Source organism: Equus asinus, chromosome 28, assembly GCF_041296235.1.
Source record: "Equus asinus isolate D_3611 breed Donkey chromosome 28, EquAss-T2T_v2, whole genome shotgun sequence".
NCBI lineage: Eukaryota > Metazoa > Chordata > Mammalia > Perissodactyla > Equidae > Equus > Equus asinus.
Window position 1 is genome coordinate 45,001,362 of NC_091817.1, and position 20,109 is coordinate 45,021,470.

The 20,109-nt window shown below is 47.4% G+C and overlaps 1 protein-coding gene across 3 annotated transcripts in view; it reads left to right on the forward strand.

Annotated features, from left to right (window-relative positions):
* The first annotated feature begins 847 nt into the window (after window positions 1–847).
* The window catches only part of CDH13 (cadherin 13), a 990,441-nt gene continuing 971,179 nt past the window's right edge, over window positions 848–20,109 (forward strand). The window contains exon 1 of one of the 3 annotated variants that reach the window (XM_014842967.3): window positions 848–1,195. In XM_014842967.3, the coding sequence (XP_014698453.1) occupies window positions 1,154–1,195 (42 nt within the window). In that variant the 5' untranslated portion in view covers window positions 848–1,153. The remainder of the gene's footprint in view (window positions 1,196–20,109) is intronic. The other 2 variants (XR_006521117.2, XM_044760929.2) reach the window with 2 other exon arrangements.

Sequence of the window (20,109 nt, forward strand, 5' to 3'; positions counted from 1 at the left end):
ATCTATGGAATTTCCATGTTTCTCTTATTGCTTTGGCCACCAGGAAGCTCAGATCCAAATCAGAGCAGATATATCACAGTTTGGGTTTTGCATTTCAGTTTTCCAAACTTTTCCTCCTGATCCAACTTTTCTATTTTGGTTGCATCAATTCTTTGGCACAAATATCCTTTAATATAAAACATCTTAAGTCCTTTTCAGAAGAAGGCAGCATAGAAATGACGAAGTAAGTTCTTTACTGCATATTCTTAGATTCCTACTGTAAAAAGTAGACCTAGTTATCCATTTTACCCTCATTCCCATAGTGTCCCACTTATAAAATTCCTTGAGTGGTGGCTACTACGGTTCTGAGTCCCTAGGGATAGCTAGGAGCTTCTGAAAGATCACATCCTTATAGAAAAAAAGTTTCCTCTCCTGGTGGCCCCTAACTTTGGTACCAGATGCACATTTGTGGAGCAGGCAGCCAGTCAGACTCTCACCTGAGCAGTTAATAAAATCTATTGCCCCTTGATGGATTTTTTTCTGCAAGCTAGAATTGATCTGTCGTCTTTGTGATTTGTGAGATGGCAGGGAAACACCAAACACCATCGTGGCTTGGGCCACATTGGGGGGGGGGGGGGAAGAAGGAAAGAAGAAGAAAATTCCACCGCCAAGTCTTTTCAGGCGTAGAAAGGGTTGGAACTGTTGGGGTCATTTTGTTTGATTTATTGGAAATAAAGTGGATCTTATTAACATTTTAATAAAGAGAAATTTTTTGCACTGGGCTGGAAGTGGCTGCCAGTCCCCGGTGCGATTGCATTCCCTGGAAAAGTGGAATCGGCTGGAGTTGCCCAGCGTGATTTGTGAGGCTGAGCCCCACCAGTCCAAAAAAGCAAACGGGCTGCCTCCTCCGAGGGGCTCGCTCTGCGCGAGGTGCTCGCCCTGTATCTGCCATGCAAAACGAGGGAGTCTTATGAAGGAATCCGTCTTGTAAAGCCATTGGTCCTGGTCATCAGCCTCTACCCAATGCTTTCGTGATGCTGCCGCTGATCTATTTGGGAAGTTGGCTGGCTGGCGAGGCAGAGCCTCTCCTCAAAGCCTGGCTCCCACGGAAAATATGCTCAGTGCAGCCGCGTGCATGAATGAAAACGCCGCTGGGCGCTTTTAGTCGGGCAAAATGCAGCCGAGAACTCCGCTCCTGTGCGTTCTCCTGTCCCAGGTAGGGAAGAGGGGCTGCCGGGCGCGCCCCGCGCCCCGTTTCTGCATTCCGATCGCCTGGCGCGGGCACGGCGAAGGAGCTTTCGGGGTTCAGGGGACTCCAGGCGCGGCGGCGGAGACAGCCCGGGGATCGGAAAGAGGGCATTCTCAGCCCCGGAGATCCTGGGGGTCCCTGGTTCCCCACTCCGGCTGGGCTTTGAGTGTGTCTGTGTGTGCGTACGTGTGTGTGTGTACGTTCGGGGAAGGAGGGAGAGCTCCCGACTCCTTTTATTTTGCACTCGGGAGGACATTCTCGCCCACATCAAGTGGGGTAACTTTGATTCGCCTCCCCCGGAGGCTCATGCATTGGAGAAAGACCGAGTTGGAGGCGACTCCAAGGAGTCGTGGTTTCCCCCAGCGCAGCGCCGAGCGAGGGCAACGCAGCTCGGGTCCGGATCGCGGGCTGCCGGGCTGGAGAGGCCGGCCTAGCGCCGCCGACTTCCCGGGGCGCCCGGGCCCCCTCGCTCAGCCCGGTGGCGCGCTGGAAGGTGCCTCGGGCCAGCCGAGCGCCGCAGCCCGGCTGCCGCTGTCGCTCATGGGCGCCGGCGCCGGCCGCGCCCGCATCGGGGTCCTTTCCCTCTCCGACCTCGAGCCGGGAAGGGCCGGAGCGCGTCCCCCAGCCAGGGCGCAGGCCCCAGCCCCCGCGCCCCCTTTGTCCAGCCAGCTGGAGCTCCAGCCCCGAGCCCCGACTGCCGCCTCTGCTGCCTTCTCGGGCGGGCGCGGAGCGCAGAGAAAAGTTCAAGCCTTGCCCACCCGGGCTGCAGCTGCCTGTTAACCCTCGGAGCGCTGCGGCGCGAGGCAAGGGCCAGGCGACCCAGGAGAGGCGGGCGACGCAAAACGTGGTCCTCCGGCAACCACCTCTGCATCTCGGAGATCTCGGGAAGTTTGCGTTCAGGAAAGCAGCACTCCGAGGAGGCCAGACCCCAGGCGCTGGCGGCTGAGGGGCACGCCCAGCCCTCCTCAGGGGCCTGTGGTTTCTGAGAGCACTGCCACCCAGTCCGCTGAGGCCTCTTTGGCAGCTATGGGACTCGGGATGAGCTAGCACCTACAAGTGGGTGGGTAAGATCAGGGCAGGGCCAGACAGAGGCGGGAAGGAGACACGGAGTGCCTGGGGGTGCTAGGAATGGGTGTTGAGTTCCTGGCCAGGACTCCTGGGTGCCAAGGGAAGAAGCATGTGTGTGAGCTTGTGGGCAAGAGGGACAGTGGGGCAGCTGGGGTCCCAGGCAGGGGCTAGCTGGGACGCAGAGATGCACCACAGCCGTCTAAGGGGAGACGGCTGCTGGGTCAGTGTTGGGGTTAGACTTTGGAAACGGGCCAGCGTCCCAGGGATGCAGTGACCATGGAAATGACTCAGAGTGGGGAGTCGGGGCTGGATGATAGTGCCTGGAGGCAGAGTAAGGTGCCTGGCTGCAGTGCCATCTCCCGCACACTTGCCACTTCCTTCTTCCCTGGATACACAGCCCCCATTCAAGGCTGCCCAGTTATATTACTCTTCTACCAGGGCTTTGCTGGCTCACTCTCTTGGGGTCCCTGTAGTCTTAAGTTCTGCCACAAATCCTATGCCTTGTTTGTGAACCAGTTTTCCAGACTTTCTGGACTCGAACTATCCCTGAGGCTGTGTATGCCTATGTGTATCCCAATTCAGCAGGGTTGGTCAAAATATGCCTCTGATTCAGACAGATCCTCTCTGCCATATGTTAGTGGTACCACCTGGGCAAGTTGCTTAACCTCTCTGAGTTTCCGGGTTCTCCACTGTGAAATAATCTTAGCGCCTTTGTAGGATTGCTAAGGCAGATTGGATTGTATTCAACAGGAGGTCCTAGGTAGTGCACTCACCATGAGGCCTGGCCCCCTGGGAGCTGTCAGTGTCTGGGAGCATTTACCACTGCCTCACCTACGACTTTACAGTCCTTTTCTCCTGTGGGCATGCTTTGACCTTGGTTCAGATTCCAGGGCTCACCCAAAGTTATGCTTCCCTTCAAGCAAGACAAACCTCACGACAGAGCCCAGCAACCCTATGCACTAGGGGCTTCTCACAGGATGTCTTTTAGAAAGCAACTGGTGTGTCTCCTTGCCCAGGGCCCCGCTGGCCCAGGTATGTTCTGAAGGCTGTCAGCTCACTCTGTTTCTTTAGAATGGGGAACAGAGGTTTTCCATTGAATTGAATTGCCTGCCCTGAGAGACTTATTTCTCTCTTAGATTGTTATGCATAATCAGAGCAATTGTCCACATTAGGGCAGTAATTGACACCCTGGTAGCACCAGCGCCTTGCAGAGAAATCATTTTGGTGCAGTTCAGTTAACTGGCAAGAGGTTGCAGTGCAGAGATCTGTGTGCCGGGGCGAAAAGTGGGGAAAGTCTTGGAGCCTTTGAGTCAACAAGCAAAACAAAACTTTCCTGAGGCAGAGGGTACACAGAAGGAAGGGAAAAACAATGTAATAAAGCAAATTAGTCACTCGGGCCTGGTGGTGTTGAGGCCAGCATGTGTGAGTTTTTCCACCGCAGTTGTGATACGAAGGGTCTGGCTTTGGACTCCATCAATCTCTGTGCGTTTATTGGCTGGATTGCTGTTTTAGGCATTTCGTAAGGGGGAAGAGGAATTCTAAGCAACAATGGCTGGAAGCTGGCAAAGCTGAGGAACAGTCACCTCTCTTCTCCCCTGGGGCGTTTTGGGAAAGGCTGTCCAAGCAGTGGCCTCTGGAATTTGGCTACCATAAATAATGAATGTGAAACAGACCAAGAGAGGCATGAGCTGTAAATTCCGCTATAAATATGATTCCCCCCCCCCCATTTGGGTATCACTTACAACTAGCCAAAAGTTCTAACAATGAATGAGTAATCCACCAAGAATTAGGATTTTAGGGAGCGGTTCAGGTTTGGAGAACAGTCGCTTGGGAGTGACTAAAAATGTTCCAGGGAATTCTCAGATGTTGATTTAAAATGGGGAGTTCTTTCTGGAGTCAGAATCTTGATTTTCAGGATTTTAAATGAGAATCAGCGTCTCCTAGTGCCCCTGAAACTTTGCATATTGTATTGTAAGGGCAGCGTTTATTCGCAGAAACTCTTTGATGAGGAGGAGAGACTGAGAGTGGCAGAGATTACCACCTGCCATGAGATGGGTTCAACACGTAACAGCCTGAAGATTTCACAAGCACAAGGGACACAGAGAGATAAGTGGTGAAAGGAATCCAAGTGGTAGAGTTCGTGCCTCTGAACAATTATTTTACCAAGTCCCAAAGAGATTTAATAAATGCAAGCCTGAGTATGTGTTCTGGAATTTATGTAATGCCACTGTCTGTGTTAAAAGCCCCAACAGTCATTTCAGCTAATCTTTCGTATTCTGTTCCCCTCCCCTCTCCCCTTTCTATCTTTAGCCCTTGGGTTTTAAATTAAGTAAAATCTATTTCCTTCTAGAAGTCTCCTCTATATGTTACAGTGAAATTGCCCCACACACCAGTGGCCCCCATCACTGTATAATCTAAAAGCACCAGCATTTGGATGTGTACATTGAGTCTCAGCGTGAAGTTCACTGTTTCGGTGAAAGTGCAGCTAGGAAATTCATCCTTCTTTCTTTCCTTCCTTCCAAAAAGACAGTTGCTGGGGAGTCCAGTTAATTTCTGTTTAGTGGAACGTAAAGAAAAGGACAAACTATGGACTCAAGGCACGTCTGAATGACAGTCATATCGTCTAAATAGCCACCAGTATCTCGTATTTGTGTGTGTCCATTTCTGTGTGTTTTGATCTTGTTTTAATACCTGTTGAAGAATTTCTCCAGCAGAGGGCTCCATCCACAGTGTTACAAAATTCTGACTCCACAGCTCATATTTTAAAGAACTTCAGTGTAGCAACTCATCAAAACCAAACTAAAGTATTCTCCTTATTCCCAGTTGTTTGCTACAAGCTCTACCAATGAGACATCCTGTCACTTTGTACTGAGTATCTCTGTCTTTCTTTCCTCTCTTTTTATTCCCTATTGTGGTTGCTTCTGTTCTATTTTATTTGTCAACTACGTACCCCCTCTGAGCATTAGAGCAGGGAAAATTTCAAAGACGTTTGTAGACAATGCAATATGGAATGGGAGGAAGTTCTGAAATTTCCTGGCATTTGACTTTGGTTGGACCTGGTTTTGCTCTTTAGGCAGCCAAAAGGCAGGCACAGTTCTGTCTGTGAAAGAAGATAATCTTCTCCATTGGGTAACTACCCAGAAGAGTGAATCATGAGCCACATCCCCTCACCCTCCAGCACCAGTTGAAAAGGAGAGGGAAATATCAGTCTGTCATCCAATTAGAATAGTCAGTTGGGCAGAATCGAATCAAGTGCCCAGTGGTTTTGGCATTGTTTCCACTTAGCTGTCAGCAAGGTGCCCACACGCCTGGAAGAATCTGACTCTCCCGAGGGATGCTGCCGATACAATTCCCCGCAGCCTGTCTCCTCGGCAGCCACCTGGAGACCCCAGTCTGGCTCTTGGTACCCGAGCAGACTGTCGGAACGATAACTGGCTAGGCTGTGGGATCCCCTGCACTTTCACCAGGCACTCGGTAGGGGCTTTACTCTAGGGTTAAGGTGGAAAGTGACTTCTTTCTCTACTGAGAGAGGCAGCTAAGGGCAGGCTAGAGAGGAGAAGAAAAATGTCGTTTCAAACATGAAATACAGACTGAGCCAGGGCTCATGGAGGTGAGCTGGCCACCCTCTGGCTTAGCAGATTGAACCTTGAGATATCTGCTTGGTGGGGCTGAAGCCCATCCGTCTCAATTCTGCAACTCTGGCTTCTGGGCAGAGATTGCAAAGTAGCAGCCACAGGCCAAATGAGGCTCATGAATGTATCTTGTTTGGTACAAATGTTTTGAAAGTTGGAAATTGTACATTAAAATATCCAAGTTTCTTGCATTTCTTAAAATGTCAGAAAGTCAGGCAACCCTAGAGCTGCATTCCTACATGGCTGCATTTCACTGGAGCTGAGTCACGACTGCTCCTTTTAGGCAGGGCATGCCTCTGGCATTTGCGACAATCCCCAGCACTCTCTATTACTCACCCAGCCATTGTACTCACTTATTTTACCCACTTGCCCCTATAATCACTTGTGTTGGGAATTTCTGATTTCATGAATTTTGAGTCTTGATCAAATTAATGCAGCCAATTTCTCAGTGTCGGCGATTTAGAAAAGGAAGGGACTAGCCTCTTTTTGAAGGTTCTGATTGAACTACATTGCTGTACGCTTTGGAGGAACATGTCCAAGGGGGCCACACCTCCTCCTTGAGAATATTATTACCGTCAGTGCCACAGGGGACTGGGGGTACCTGGGGTGGTACCCAGAGCAATGTAACACCTATTGTTCCCCATGGAATAGTTACATTCAGAGAAGTGACACGTTGAAGCTTTGAGTCAATCTGAGTGCTGGTACACCAGAGTGTTGATACACACAGAACGTTGTTGTGCATCCGCAGCCCAGGGGCTCTGGGAGCCCTGGATAATATGTAGGTCCCAGTGCACTGTATGTAGTGTTATATCAAGAGGAGACTACCCTTGGAGGACAATGGCATCCTGAACATTGTCATCCCAATAGTGTTGCTCATCCATGGTATGAGTGTCATCAGAGCATTACAATAACTTATCGTATTTAGTCCTGCAGGGACTCTGGGAGCACTGAGCTATCACTCAGAGCATTTGTAACTTCAGGGTAAAGTTAGCTTCATAGCTTTGTTACCTAGAGCACTTTTATTTTTTTATTTTATTTTATTTTTTTTGAGGAAGATTAGCCCCGAGCTAACTACTGCCAGTCCTCCTCTCTTTTTTTTTTGCTGACGGAGCCTGGCCCTGAGCTAACATCTGTGCCCATCTTCCTCTATTTTATACGTGGGACGCCTATCACAGCATGGTGTGCCAAGCAGGTGCCATGTCCACACCCGGGATCTGAACTGGTGAACCCAGGGCCGCTGAGAAGCAGAACGTGTGCACTTAACCGCTGTGCCACTGGGCCGGCCCCGCTAGAGCACTTTTATAGACAAGACGTTGTTACCCCTAGCACCCACTGGAGTTGGTGTGTTGTTTTTGTAACTGGTTTTAACAGTTAACACCCACCACAGTCTACGCATGTTGTTAATGCTACAATTAATGTTCTCTGGCTCTGACAGTACTAGACTATTCTGTCCACTTGTCCCATACCAGCACGTAAGCCTCAAATAACTCTTGTTTTCTGTAGCTATAGACCCCAACGATCAGGGTAAATGTAAGTACATACGCATATAAAATAAAAAGGGATTGTTTTTTGTCTGTCAGTTGCCAACAGAAGTCAAATTCCTGAAAGTTAGCATTAGCAATAGGCTCATTTTGACATGTCATGTCTCGTTTCAAAGGCCTCTGCAAGTGTCACCCAATCTGCGGCAGCAGCACAAAGCCCCTGTGTGTCCAGCTGAGCGCAGGCCGGGCTGGGGTGGCCGGCAGCAGCTGCTCAGCTGACAGCAGCCCTGCCACATGCCTGGGCAGGGCCCGGAAATGAGCTCAGCCTCTGGACGAGCCTGGGGACCCTGCAAGGAATGTGGCAGCCTCCATCCCCGCCTAATGTGGCCTCCAGGCCAAAGTCTCTTTCCTCTGGGGGTGGCAGGGAGCTGCTTTTCGGTGTGCTGCAGGAGATGGTGCCTGCAAGTGCCTGAAGCTTGAGCATCAGTGATAATCTCCTTGGCGACTGGTGCAGGGTCTGAGGACAGTTGCTGGACCCTGCCAGAGAACGCAGAGCTGACTCAAGCCATACAGGCTGTCCTCTCAACTGCCGTAAGCTGCTGGGCATCTGGGATCCTCGAACTCAGGGGTGGCAAACTGTGGCCTGTGGGCCAATTCCTGCCTGCAGCCCGTTTTCATAAATAGTTTTGTTGGAACACAGCCATGCCGATTCGTTTATCTAATTGTCTATGGCTGTGCTTGTGCTATAACAACAGAGTTGACACCATATGGCCCACAAAGCCTAAAATATTTACTATTTGGCCCTTTCCAGAAAAAGTTTGCTGACTCCTGCGCTGATTCAAAATTACAGCCAGAGAGGCTGCTGGGAGCCTTTGCAGAGGGCAGGCAAGTGTTCATTAGGGACTGTCTCTCCTAAGCCCCTGGCACTGAAGCAGCTTGACTTCAGGGAGATTCACCTGGGACCAAATGGATTCAATAAGTATCATGATATCTACGGCGGACCTACTATGTGCTCAGGGTACAGCTGCTAATAAGGCCGACTCAGTCTCGGCTCTCGGGGGCTCAGACCCCGAGAGATCCCTTGGCAGAGGAAATCAGTACCCGTTAATGAATAATTCACAACAGAGATGGAAGGAATGACCGAAGGAAACGCAGTTGTGTGAGGTCATGCTGTGCCACGTATTTTGCTTGTCCTTGCCCTTTCTCCCTCACTAAGATCTAAGCTCAGTTATAGGACATGTGATTGTCTGATTGATTCACTTCTGTATCTCCAGAGCCTAGAACAGTGCCTGGCGTGTAGTAGGCACTCAGCAAATATGGATGAATGAATGAAGGCATGTAAGAAAGGCATCAGGTCCAGATGAGGGATCTGGGAGGCATCCCTGGCTGCAGTTTGGAGGAGCAGTGGGGCTTCCAGACAAGGAACACGAGAGAGAGTGGGCAGGGAAAGGCATTCCAGGCAGAAGGCACAGCCTGGGGCAAGTCCCTGTACGGGAGGAAGCAGCGCACAGCCCAAAGAGAGTGACCTGAGGAGCAGCTAGGAGGTGCCTGAGGAGCAGCTAGGAGGTGCCAGAGACATAGGGGCCTTGTCAGCCACCTCAAGGATTTTGGTGTCTGTCCTGGAGCAATAGACAGCCATTGCAAGTTATGAGGGGAGGGGATGGTGTGACAAGGTCAGATTTCCATTTTGCAAAGGTCACCCTGGCTGCAGTGTAGCAAATGCATTGCAGCTGGATGGGAATGGAAGGAAGAAGCTGGGCTAGGCCTGGGATCATGGGAAGAGTCTAGACTAGGGAGCGACAATGCAGGTGAGAGGAAGCTCCTCAGAGCACCCAAGAGACATTTGGGGGGAACTTGGCAGGGCTTGGCAGCTGGGTTTGGAGCTGGCAGAGTGAGGGCCAGGGAGGGGTTAAGGACGCGAGCTTGAGTTCTGACTCTTGCAATTGGCAAGAAGCTGGAGCCATTTGCCCAAACAAGGAACCCAGGCATTTGACATCATAACCAGGGTCTGAGGGCCGTTTCCATGGGAGTGTTAGCCAGGCTACAGTAATGCTCCTCAGGAGAGGCGTCCCAGGGCCTCTGTTGCACGAATGCCCACAGATCCAGTCCGTGCTTGCACCTGGGATGGGCACTGTGGGGGCCTCGAAATGCCCTTGAGTGGAGTGGCTCATGTGTAGCCTCTATAATTAGCCAATCTCTGAGGCTTTTCATGCAAAAGATATTTGAGAGAAACATTGCCAAGCCCTTTAATCGTTTCTTGAACATTCAATCAGCAGCACTAGAAATATTTCTTACATGAAGCAAATAATGATCTGCTACTTTCGGCAGCCACTTTGCGAATGCTAACAAACCTTCGTTTCAGCATATTGGAAATAGCCCTGGTGACTCTTACGTGTCTAGGTGTAGTAGCAGAATCTGCGCTGGGGTGCTAGGCGGTGGTGTGCTGGTAAATGTCTAACATCTGGGTCTCTCTTTAAAAAAAGAGCAGAGTAGGTACCTTATCCTCACAGGGTGAGGGATGTACAGTTGTCCACTTGCTGAGTATTTGTTGAAGTCTTTAGGGAATTCATAGGTAAATGGGATGCACATGGAAGCAGCTCTCAAGGACCTTGCAGTCTACTGAGGGCAGCCAGTAAGAAACAATAAAATAAACAGCTGACATAATACAAATTTGGGAATTGTCACAATAGGGAAACAATAGGGGCTAAAGCAGTATTGAAGGGGAGGGTTGCTGTGTCCTCCTCTTCCTTCCGTCTTTTCGCCCTCTTTTCCTTCCATCTTTAATTTTTAATTAAATTCTTAATTTTTAATACCTACCAAATGCCAAAAAGTCTTCTAATTTGGGGATCTAGAGATGAGTACAACACAGTCCTGGTCCTCAAGAGGGAAAGCACTGGAGGTGAGTCAAGCCTATGGTGTACCGGGACCAGGGGAGTGAGCGTTTTAGACTGCTGAGGAGCGTTAGGGAGACTTCTGAGCCTTTGAGAAGTGAGTTTGATTCCCGGCCCAGCCATTTGCGTGCTGTGTGACCTCAGGGAAGTTACTTTATTTCCCTCCTCTTCTGTTTCCTCCTGTGTCTAATTGAAGAAGTGTGAGAATAGCTGTGCCTGCCCAGCAGGGTGTAAGCGAGGGTTAAAAAAGTGTGTGCTCATGATTTCGTCCCACGAGTGGCAAATGCTTAAGGAATGCCGGTTGTGGTAACTTTCACACACTGTGCTTCAAGGAAGTTTATGGCTTGAAGGTACCATGGGAACTTGGCCTTGAGCATCGGACTAACTTAGAGAGGAAAAATGCTTGTGTATTTAAAAATGCTCGGACATTTTAGAAAATAATAAAATTTGCTTCCTGGAGAAGGATTTGACAATTTCCTTATTGGTAACTCCCCAAAGATCATTCCCCTGGGGATTTCATGCCTCGTGAAATCACTTGATCTGGTGGGATCCTTATTTTCTAGATATATCTTCCCAGCAACTGTTTCCCAGGAGGCTTTATGAGGGCAATATGTGTGTGGGTGTGCATGCCAGCAGCATGAGCGCTTATGATTATTATTATTATTTAAAATCTATCAAAATAAGTACAATTTACTGTAGTAAATTTACTGCTATATGCCAATTGCATGTATTATCTCAAATCCTTACTGCAACACTTAGGGGCAACTATTCTTATCTCCATTTTATATGATATATATAATGAAAAGTTCAGAGTGGTTGAGTCACTTGCCTAAGGCCACACAGCCAGTAAGAACTGGGACCAGGGTTTGTACCAGGGCTTTTCTGACTCCTGTCCATGCTCATTTGCCTCCATATTTCACTAGTGTATAAGCTCCATGTTCTCTGCTTTGGCGGCCTGGGGTTCGTGGATTCAGATCCCAAAGGGCAGACCTGCTTCACTCATCAGCCATGCCGTGGAGGAGTCTCACATACAAAGTAGAGGAAGACTGGCACAGATGTTAGCTCAGGGCAAATCTTCTTCGCATACACAAAAAGCTTCCTCCCTTATCCCCCCAAAGGGTATAAGAACTCTCTCCCTTAACTATTTTGTTCTCTGGCTCTGCTGGAGTCAGCATGGCTGTCTGCAGTGGCCCCATTTTTGAATCTCTGGTCTCTGAGAGTGAGCCTGGGCCCTGGACCTCCTGTCTGGGTTACTAGTTGTGACCTTCAGAACCGGGTTAGCCCAGGGTCGTGTGTGTCCTTGCTTTTGACTAGAAATAAACAAACCACCCACATGACCTGCTTCCCCAGCAAGAAGGGCCGTGCCAGTACGAACAGCCACACAGATGCCAGAACTCAGCCTGGGTGTGGCTCCTCTGCGGCTTCCAACGTGCTGGTAAATTTTCTGGCTGTCTGCTGCCTGTGCTGAGCTCTACGGCTGGACCGCAATCCTCCCCAGGGCTGCCAAGGAACCCCGTCCTCTAAGCCGGTGTTTCCTGAGGGCTCCTGTCTACAATAACTGTCCCTAATCCGTAGGAAAATGAGCAACGTATGCCTGTAGCTCTATCGAGAAACACAGGTCTGGAGTGAGTTGCAATTGAGGTGAATCTAACCTGAAGTTCAGTTCTATTTTACTAGAAGAGTTTTCTTTTTTCCCTTTAATTCAATTGAAGTGCCTCTACTTAGGGTAGCCACTGATTCAACAGACATTTGTTCAGTGCCTGTTATGTGCCTGGTACCCTTTCCCGTACTCCTGATAGAGCCTTGAGCACGCACAGAGCCCCAGGCAGATGGATGTACACGCTCCCTTGGCCCAGGACGCACCACTCCACACAGGGCCTTGCGTTTCTGCTCTTTCAGGATGTTTGTATCTGAGCACCCCAATCTATACATTCCATATTTGATGAAGTCATTCATTCACTGATCGAGGGCTATATCTCAAGCATGAGGCTAGATACTGGGTTTGCAGCAGTGATTAAGAAAGACAAAATTGCCTGCCCTCATAGGTAAGAGTCTATGTTTTAATGAGGGAGAAAGATAGTAGATGACAAAAATAAGAAAACATGATAATTTTGGATAGTGACAGTGCTATGAAAACAAATTAAAATGGGATAGGCAGTTGTTCTGAGCTTGTCTACACCCTCTCTTGGGATGGAAAGCTCATTGTTCTGATGCTGTGTCCTGTCTGCTTTGTGGAGATGAATTGTCCTGTCGTTCGTGAAATGAAGTTGGCTAATAAACAGAGGGCACTTTTGTCCTTAGTGGTAAAGTGTTGTTGGCAAACATTATCCATTCTCTATTTGTTGTTTTTCTTGAAATTTTGCTTTTGGGAATCCAAAAATATGGCAACCAATGATTTAAACCACAGGTAGGCAATCTTTTTCTGTAAAGGGCTGTAGAGTAAATATATGGTCTCTTTTGCAACTACTCAACAATGTCAGTGTAGCATGAAAGCAACCACAGACAATAAGTAAACAAATGAGCAGGGCTGAGTTCCAATAAAACTTTATTTATAGAAATGAGCAGAGCTGAATTTAGCCCTTGGGCTGTAGTTGCCAATCCCTGATATAAACCATTAGCTACCTAACTAGTTGGTCAAACTGGGGTAGGGCAGAGGCCAGGGAGAGAGACCAGACATTTTCTTTGGCCTCTTGTCATCATGAGGATGATGGTACTTCGTTAGGACCACATATCACTGGATTATTCAGCATTAACTTTGATCCAGGTAAAGATGCTAGTAGTCAACTTTGGAACATCATTCTCAGATAAGCTCTAAAATATATAATAATTTAGCTTTTGTAGTAATTATCTGGACTACATTCCCAAGGCTTTCCTGCCACTCAAAGATACGTTGGTGTTAAACACTTCCTTGGATTGAGTTCCCCCAAACAGTGATGCAGGGAGCTAATTAAAGAGATGATTCTAGGGCACAGAAGTGAGGCACATGAAACAAGAAAGAAGGAAAGCCAATAAAGGATATGTCATTCAGCTGGGTACTGTCGTGGGCAATGGGGGCTCATTGCTGCTGGGGCCCCTCAGAAGAACCATGTAAAACTCACTTCAGAACGGTCCCTCTGCAGGATAAGAGGCTGGGGTATATATCCACCTATGCTCACCTTCTGTTGGTCAAGAGTTGCCTCTGGGGCCATTAATCCTTTGTACTTCCCAGCTGAGCCTTTGCAGCTCTCGGGGAGCAATCATGGTTATGGAAAAGTCCTGAGCAGAAAAAGAAAGAGGCATGACAGATGCTTGGACTGGCAGTATGTGCCCTGCGTAGAGCATGAGTATATACGAGATTCCAATTGCCACCATTGTGTGTTACCCGAAACTTTCTCAGTACCGCTAATGATAAAAGGAAAGAGTTATGGTTGCTGTTTTTGTAAGCCCTCCAAATTTGGTTGAGCACCCACCTGCAAATACTCTCTTTCCCACTAGATGGTATCAGTATGCCAAAGCCCTGGAATGCTACCTTAGGGCCTCATTTTTGACGTGGAATATATTCCCACTGTATCTGAACAACTAAAGAATAAGTGGGTTGAGGTTGTAGGAACAGACTATGGAAGTTTTGGGGACAGAAGATGGGGGTAAAGTGGAGATTGTCTAAATAATTGCCCTCATTCATTCATTCACCAACAAACTTACCGACCACCCACTGAGCACTCAATACTCATCTGGCCCCAGGAATACGGAAGTGAATGGTGGACACGAAGTCCTGTTCATGTGCTTCCACACAGGTGAGGGAGAGAGAATAAGAAAATGAACAAGTACACACGTGATGTCTGCCAGGTGGCGATGAATGCTGTGGAGAAAGATAAAGCAGGCAAAGCGATGGACAGAGGCAGGGAAGGTCACCAGCCGTTGTCACATCTGTCTATCCTGTTGGCTGGTAGGGTGAGAGATTATTTCCTTCTGCTTCCTAAACCCAATTCTGCCACTCACCAACCTCTAATGCTTATGCTTCTGTGGTTCATTTTCAAAATGAGACCATGAGCTTGTGGAGGGCAGAAGTGGTGCTTGGCAAACGGGTGTTGACCAAGTGCAACCTACTGCAGCCTAACACCCAACTCTACCGACTGTTGTTGGTTGATTTCATTCCTCTGGAATCGTTCTGAATTGTTATTGTTATTGACAGACAATAGACTTGTACTTTGCTCAGGGATTAGATTATAAAGTCAAGGTTTAAGGTAAACACAAGAGTTGCTATTAACCATGAAATCTCTTAAGTTGCCCGTTAAATTGCAGTGTGTGTGGTTTTGTGTATGCAACCCTAGATTGTAATCAATATGTAACGATGTATAATGCATGCAGTAATGTACAGTGCATAATAAAGAGTATATGCAAGATATAATTTCATAGCAGTTAATTGCAGTATTTAAATTGTTCTTTTTCCTTTTCTTTTTGGTAGAAGACCTAGATTTCCATTAGTTAAATGTGCATATGATAAGACTTTACTGTATTCATTAAGCTGGTTTCCTAATCATGTAATCCCGCCAGGCTGTGCACTGGGGAGGGCAAGAGCTATGTTGTCTGTGCTCTGTTCATCTTTGGCTTCCCACCACCAGTCCTGTGCCTTGGGGCAGAGGAACAGGAGACTAGTAATACCGCAATAGTGGCAGTAATGGAGGCTGACGTCTAAGTAGTGGGCCCTGTGTGAGTACTTGAGGTGTACGTGTTAATGAGTGCATTTAATCCTCCTAATGACTCTATGGTGTATCTATTATGATTTTAATTCCATTTCACAGATGGGGAAATTCCAGGAGAGCTTGATAAAATTCACTCAGCTTTCTAGCTCTGGGGCCGAGACTCAAACTCAGGTAGTCCTAGATACAAAAGGCCACATGTTGAATGATTCCACGAAATGGAAAGAACTGCCTAGAATACGTAAATCTATAGAGACGGAAAGTAGATGAGAGGTTGCCTAGGGCAGGGGGAAATGGGGGCTGGGGAGTGACTGCTAATGGGTGTGGGGTTTCTTTTGGGGGTGTTGGAAATGTTCTGGAACTAGATAGGAGTGATGGTTGCACAATTCTGTGAATATGCTAAAGACCACAGAATTGCATATTTTAACAGGCTGAACTTTATAGTATGTGAATTATGTTGCAATAAAGCTTCTATAAAATGGAAAAACAAGCCAACCTTGGGCAGTCCAACCTGAGGGCTCCTGCGCGTGCCATCCCTGAGCACACCCAACCCTTCCTACAGATGCTCACTCACCATGTGCATGTGGCATTCCACTTGCTTTACTTGTATTAACTCTGTTGTTCCTCTAAAGGGCTTTATCATCCATCTGCCCCATTTCAGAGATCATAAAACTGAGTTAGAAAGATGCTGAGAAACTTGGGGCTGGCAAGCGACCCAGGCAGTTCTTGGCCAGAATCAACGCTTGACTGCTGTACTGGTTTTCATGTGATTCATTAATTTGTAACTTTGGCTCATCAGAAATAAAGTAATGGTTCTTTACTTTTGCTGAGTTGCAAAGTGGATTAAGATCCATCTTTGTCTCACTGGTTATTATTCCAATCTACCCCAGGTGTCTCCGGTGTAGGGTCCTGGAACTAAGACCCAGACAGAGACTGTAGGAGAAGGAGATGTGTTAGTGTGGCTGAATTTTAAAAGTAATGAGCATAAATGATTGAGGAAGAGCGAGGGAGAGGGAGAGAGGAAGAGGCAAGGAAAGAGAGAAATGGGGAGAGACAGGTAGGGGGAGGGGGAGAACGAAATTGACATGCTGATTGTCATTGTACTCTGGTTGATACCAGATTGCTGAAAGGATTTACCCAATTTAAGAACATTTGGCACCCTTGGCTGGTTCAACTGAATTCCTAAGGTCTAAGGCAGGGGAGGAGATCTTGCTCCTTACACTCATCACTCTCAAAATCAAGGACTCCCCACCCCAAGCACACTGCCCCATCAGTACCTGCCACCCATCCCAGACCTCCTTTGATTCTCAAGCCCCCAAAACGCAGAATTTACTCCTCTCTGCCCTTACCCTTGGGTTGATGATTTGTATTTCTCTTTTCACGTTTAAAATACGGAGTGACAAAGCCATTAGCCACAGGCAGTGCAAGGGAAAAGGGCAGCTAGGCTCTCCCCCTGACTAGGCCCAGGGCACCCATTTGTGGCCCTGGGAGGCAAGGGTTTATAAAGGCAAAGCTAAGGGGCTGTGAATACCTTCCTGGGTCTCCAATCTAGAGACGCAGCCAGAGTCTGGGCTGGGGCAGGAGCTGGGAATTGAAAGGGCTTTGGCTGAGACCTGGTCTCCCAGATGGCCGGCTCCCATGTGGCAGGGTGTCTGCCGGGCTCCCCTTGATTCTTAGAGTCTTCCCAGGCAACAACAGGAGATCATACAAAGCCACAGGAGTGTGAGTGTCTGATTCAGCCTTCCCTGGTTGTTTTTCCAATGCGGTGTTTCGCAAAGCGTATTCTGAAGAGATGCTGGTTCCATGGGAGGTTAATAAGGGTTCTGGAAAAAGGAGGTTGCATGAACTAGTATTTTGGGAAACTCTGTGTTGTCCAGAGAAGTGAACCAGGTTGTGTTTTGCTTTTCATACCTGAACGTTTCTGAAACTTTAATGTGCATTTGAGTTTCAAAGAGGTGCTCCCCAAGGCTGCATTTCCAACGCCTTTCTCAAACTCCCAGGGGTAAGGAAACTCTTGCATAAAGTGTGTCATGAGGTAGTGATTCACTGGATATGTGTGGGAAAACAAGCTGTGTGGACTCAGGGGTCTCAGAACCTGGGGCTCAACCGCCAAGACTAGTACTGTCAGCATCACCTGGGAATTTGTTAGAAATGCAAATTCTGCACCCAGGACCCACTGAATGAGAGCTTCTGGGGGTGGACCTAGCAATCTGTGACTTCTCATGACCACCCTCCAGGGGATTCTGCTGCTCGCTCAGGTTTGCAAACTGCAGATCCAGTGGGCCGTAGGGGAAAGACCTACCTTGTGTTCTTCTGGGTGAAGGAGGGAAACCAAGCCTGGATGGGAACTTGGCTCCCCCGAAGAAAATGGAGATTACAAAATGAAGACCACAGAGAAACAGGAGTGGGGGCCGAAGGTTCTGCTCCGTCCCATTATGGCCATGGGTATTTACTTCTGTGAGGCCCTGAGCTGTGTCCACAGGCTGCCTCTAGGTGAAAATTGTCTACACAGGCAGAGCAGAAGACCTGGGATCATCACAGAGTTGACATTTGGGGAGGTCTGTGTAGAGGAGGCGAGCTCACCTCTACCCATCTTAGGTCTTTAGCTGGGGTTCTTTAAGAAAAAGGCAGATTAACAAGAGAAAAACCAACAATTTATTAACATATATGTCTCATATATACATGGCAGATACCCAGGGAAAAGTGAGTAATTCTCAGAGGTGGCTTATGTCAATGCAAATAATCTATAATCAATTATAAACCAAAATTGGAATGAGTTTAATATGAGCCAGATTTGAGGACTAACCTGGGGCCTTCACTCCCCAAGGAAGGAAGGGCACCAGAGAATGGGGTGTACAGAGTGGTTATATACCATCTTGGAACAAAGAGCATGCATCACATGTGACAGGAATGTCCCTTTTACAATAGTCACGAGATGCTTTGCTGGCACAACGGATGGGTGGTCAGCAGGTCGGTGGTCAGCAGGTGAGCACAGCAGGTCGGTAATTAATCCTTAGTTCCCAGGAAGAGATGCTTATCCTTAAAGAAATGCCAATATGGGAGGAAGTTACATCCCCACCTTTAGGGGCATCATTCTTGGCTTTGAGACACGGTAAATATTTAAAGCAGATGTACAATGCATGCTCGACAGGCCATGTCAGGCCCTTTTGGAAAGACAAAGTCAGGCTGAATTAGTTTTAACCCAAATGGCCTCCTCATATACTCCAATTTATCCTATTGCTTGTCATTTATTTATCACTTAGAACTCCAGTTTAAATACCATCTTAAGATAAAGACAAGAGAAAGAAGGGTGTGGAGGAGGCCAGTTACGGGGAGGTGCCCAGGAAAAACAGGATAAACAAGAGGAAGATTTGCTATGCAGGTTTAGTCGGTGCCTTCTCCATTGGGAGGATCTAAAGCTGTCTCCAGGGATTAACCTTTGTCCTTGGTAGAGAGGGGAAGATGGCACCTTTGTAAAATTATGTCCTGCTTTTAGGTGAAAAGGAGGATGACAGCAAACTTTTCTTGTATCTCCCTCTTTTCAGTTGCCTTCAGCTCAAAATAATCCTGTTACCAAAGTGGGATATTTTGGGGTGGCATATTCTGCTACCCTTCATCTGACTTGGCAGCCACCTCCTTAGATTTTATATTTATGTGTGTTTGCAATGTATAGTATATACACACACACGTGTACCACACACATACATAGCATATCTATGCATGCACACACACACACACAGCAATATACACAGGAATGTATATATATACATGTATAGCATACGCATACATAACACATATAGGCATATGCCAGACACACATATACACAACACGCATAACATATTCGTATGCACACATAAATACATGTATATTTTACATATATATTACACCTACTAAGCACTAGTCACTGTTGGCACCTACCAAATTCTAGGGTCTATTCTTGGCTTTAAGGATTCTAACGTGAACCAGACAGATGCAGATGCTACAGATGCTGATTGAGATTACAGACTCAGATTACAGAAGAATGGTAGAAACACAACAACACTGCTGCGTCCGTGGGAAGAGCCCAAGGACAGCTAGGTCTACAGCCATGGGGTTTTGAAGCCCACCCAGAATAATTCTTTGAGTGCCCTTGTGAATCTTTGCTGATCCTTCAGATATCTGCCCATGATTCTTACTTATGAAGTGTGGTCTACACCAGTGGTTCTCAACCTGCGGCAGCTGTGCCACCAGGGGACACGTGGTGATATCTGGAGACACGTTTGGTTGTTACAACTTGGGGAGGGGGTGCTGCTGGCATCTAGCGGGTAGAGGCCAGGCATGTTGTTCAGTATGCTGCAGTGCACAGGACAGCCCCACCATAAAGAATTGTCCTGACCCAAATGTCAATAGTGTGAGGTTGGGAAAAGCTGGTCTATGTGCAGAACTTGCTACTCACCCAGCATACTCAGGAATTTTTATCTCTACCCCATCTTAAATCACTAGGAAGACAGAATCCAAACTTGGATTTGTGTAAAGATAGCTGGTAGAAGCTATGTGTGTGTAATTTTTCAAAAGGTAAAACCATGACTCTCAGGTAAATATAAACATTAATTCATTAATTTACGAGGAAACCAGTAAGATGTGATGACACTTTCAAAGGGCATCTAAGAAGCTAGGATATTTATGAACAATTTAAGAAAGAAATGCTAGGATGAAATTCCTGAGTTACAAAAAAACTAGTTAATGTGCAACATGCCTAAATCTTTGGTGTTATCTGTTTCAGTAGACAGAGCTTATTTGCATCTCTACTGGACAAAATCAACAAGTAACTGGTGACTTCACTAAGTCTGGGGCCTTCAATGGAGAGCAAACAATGAGATGAACTAAGAACATGATCCTAGACATCTTCTGGTGACCTTTGTCCCTGAATGATATTCAAAAGATTGCCATCAATCATTTTGGTCTTGTTTACAAACTTTGGATAACTTTTTCTGTTGCTTCACTTTAATTTACCAGTGCTGCCTTATTAGAAATGGTCTGTGAAATGTGGGGCAAAGAAATGGAAGTCAGTTGAGTTCTAGAAGGTGGTGAGAAGAGAAGTTATAGGACGTCAGGGTGATTGTATGCATAGATGCTCTTTTTACCTGCCTT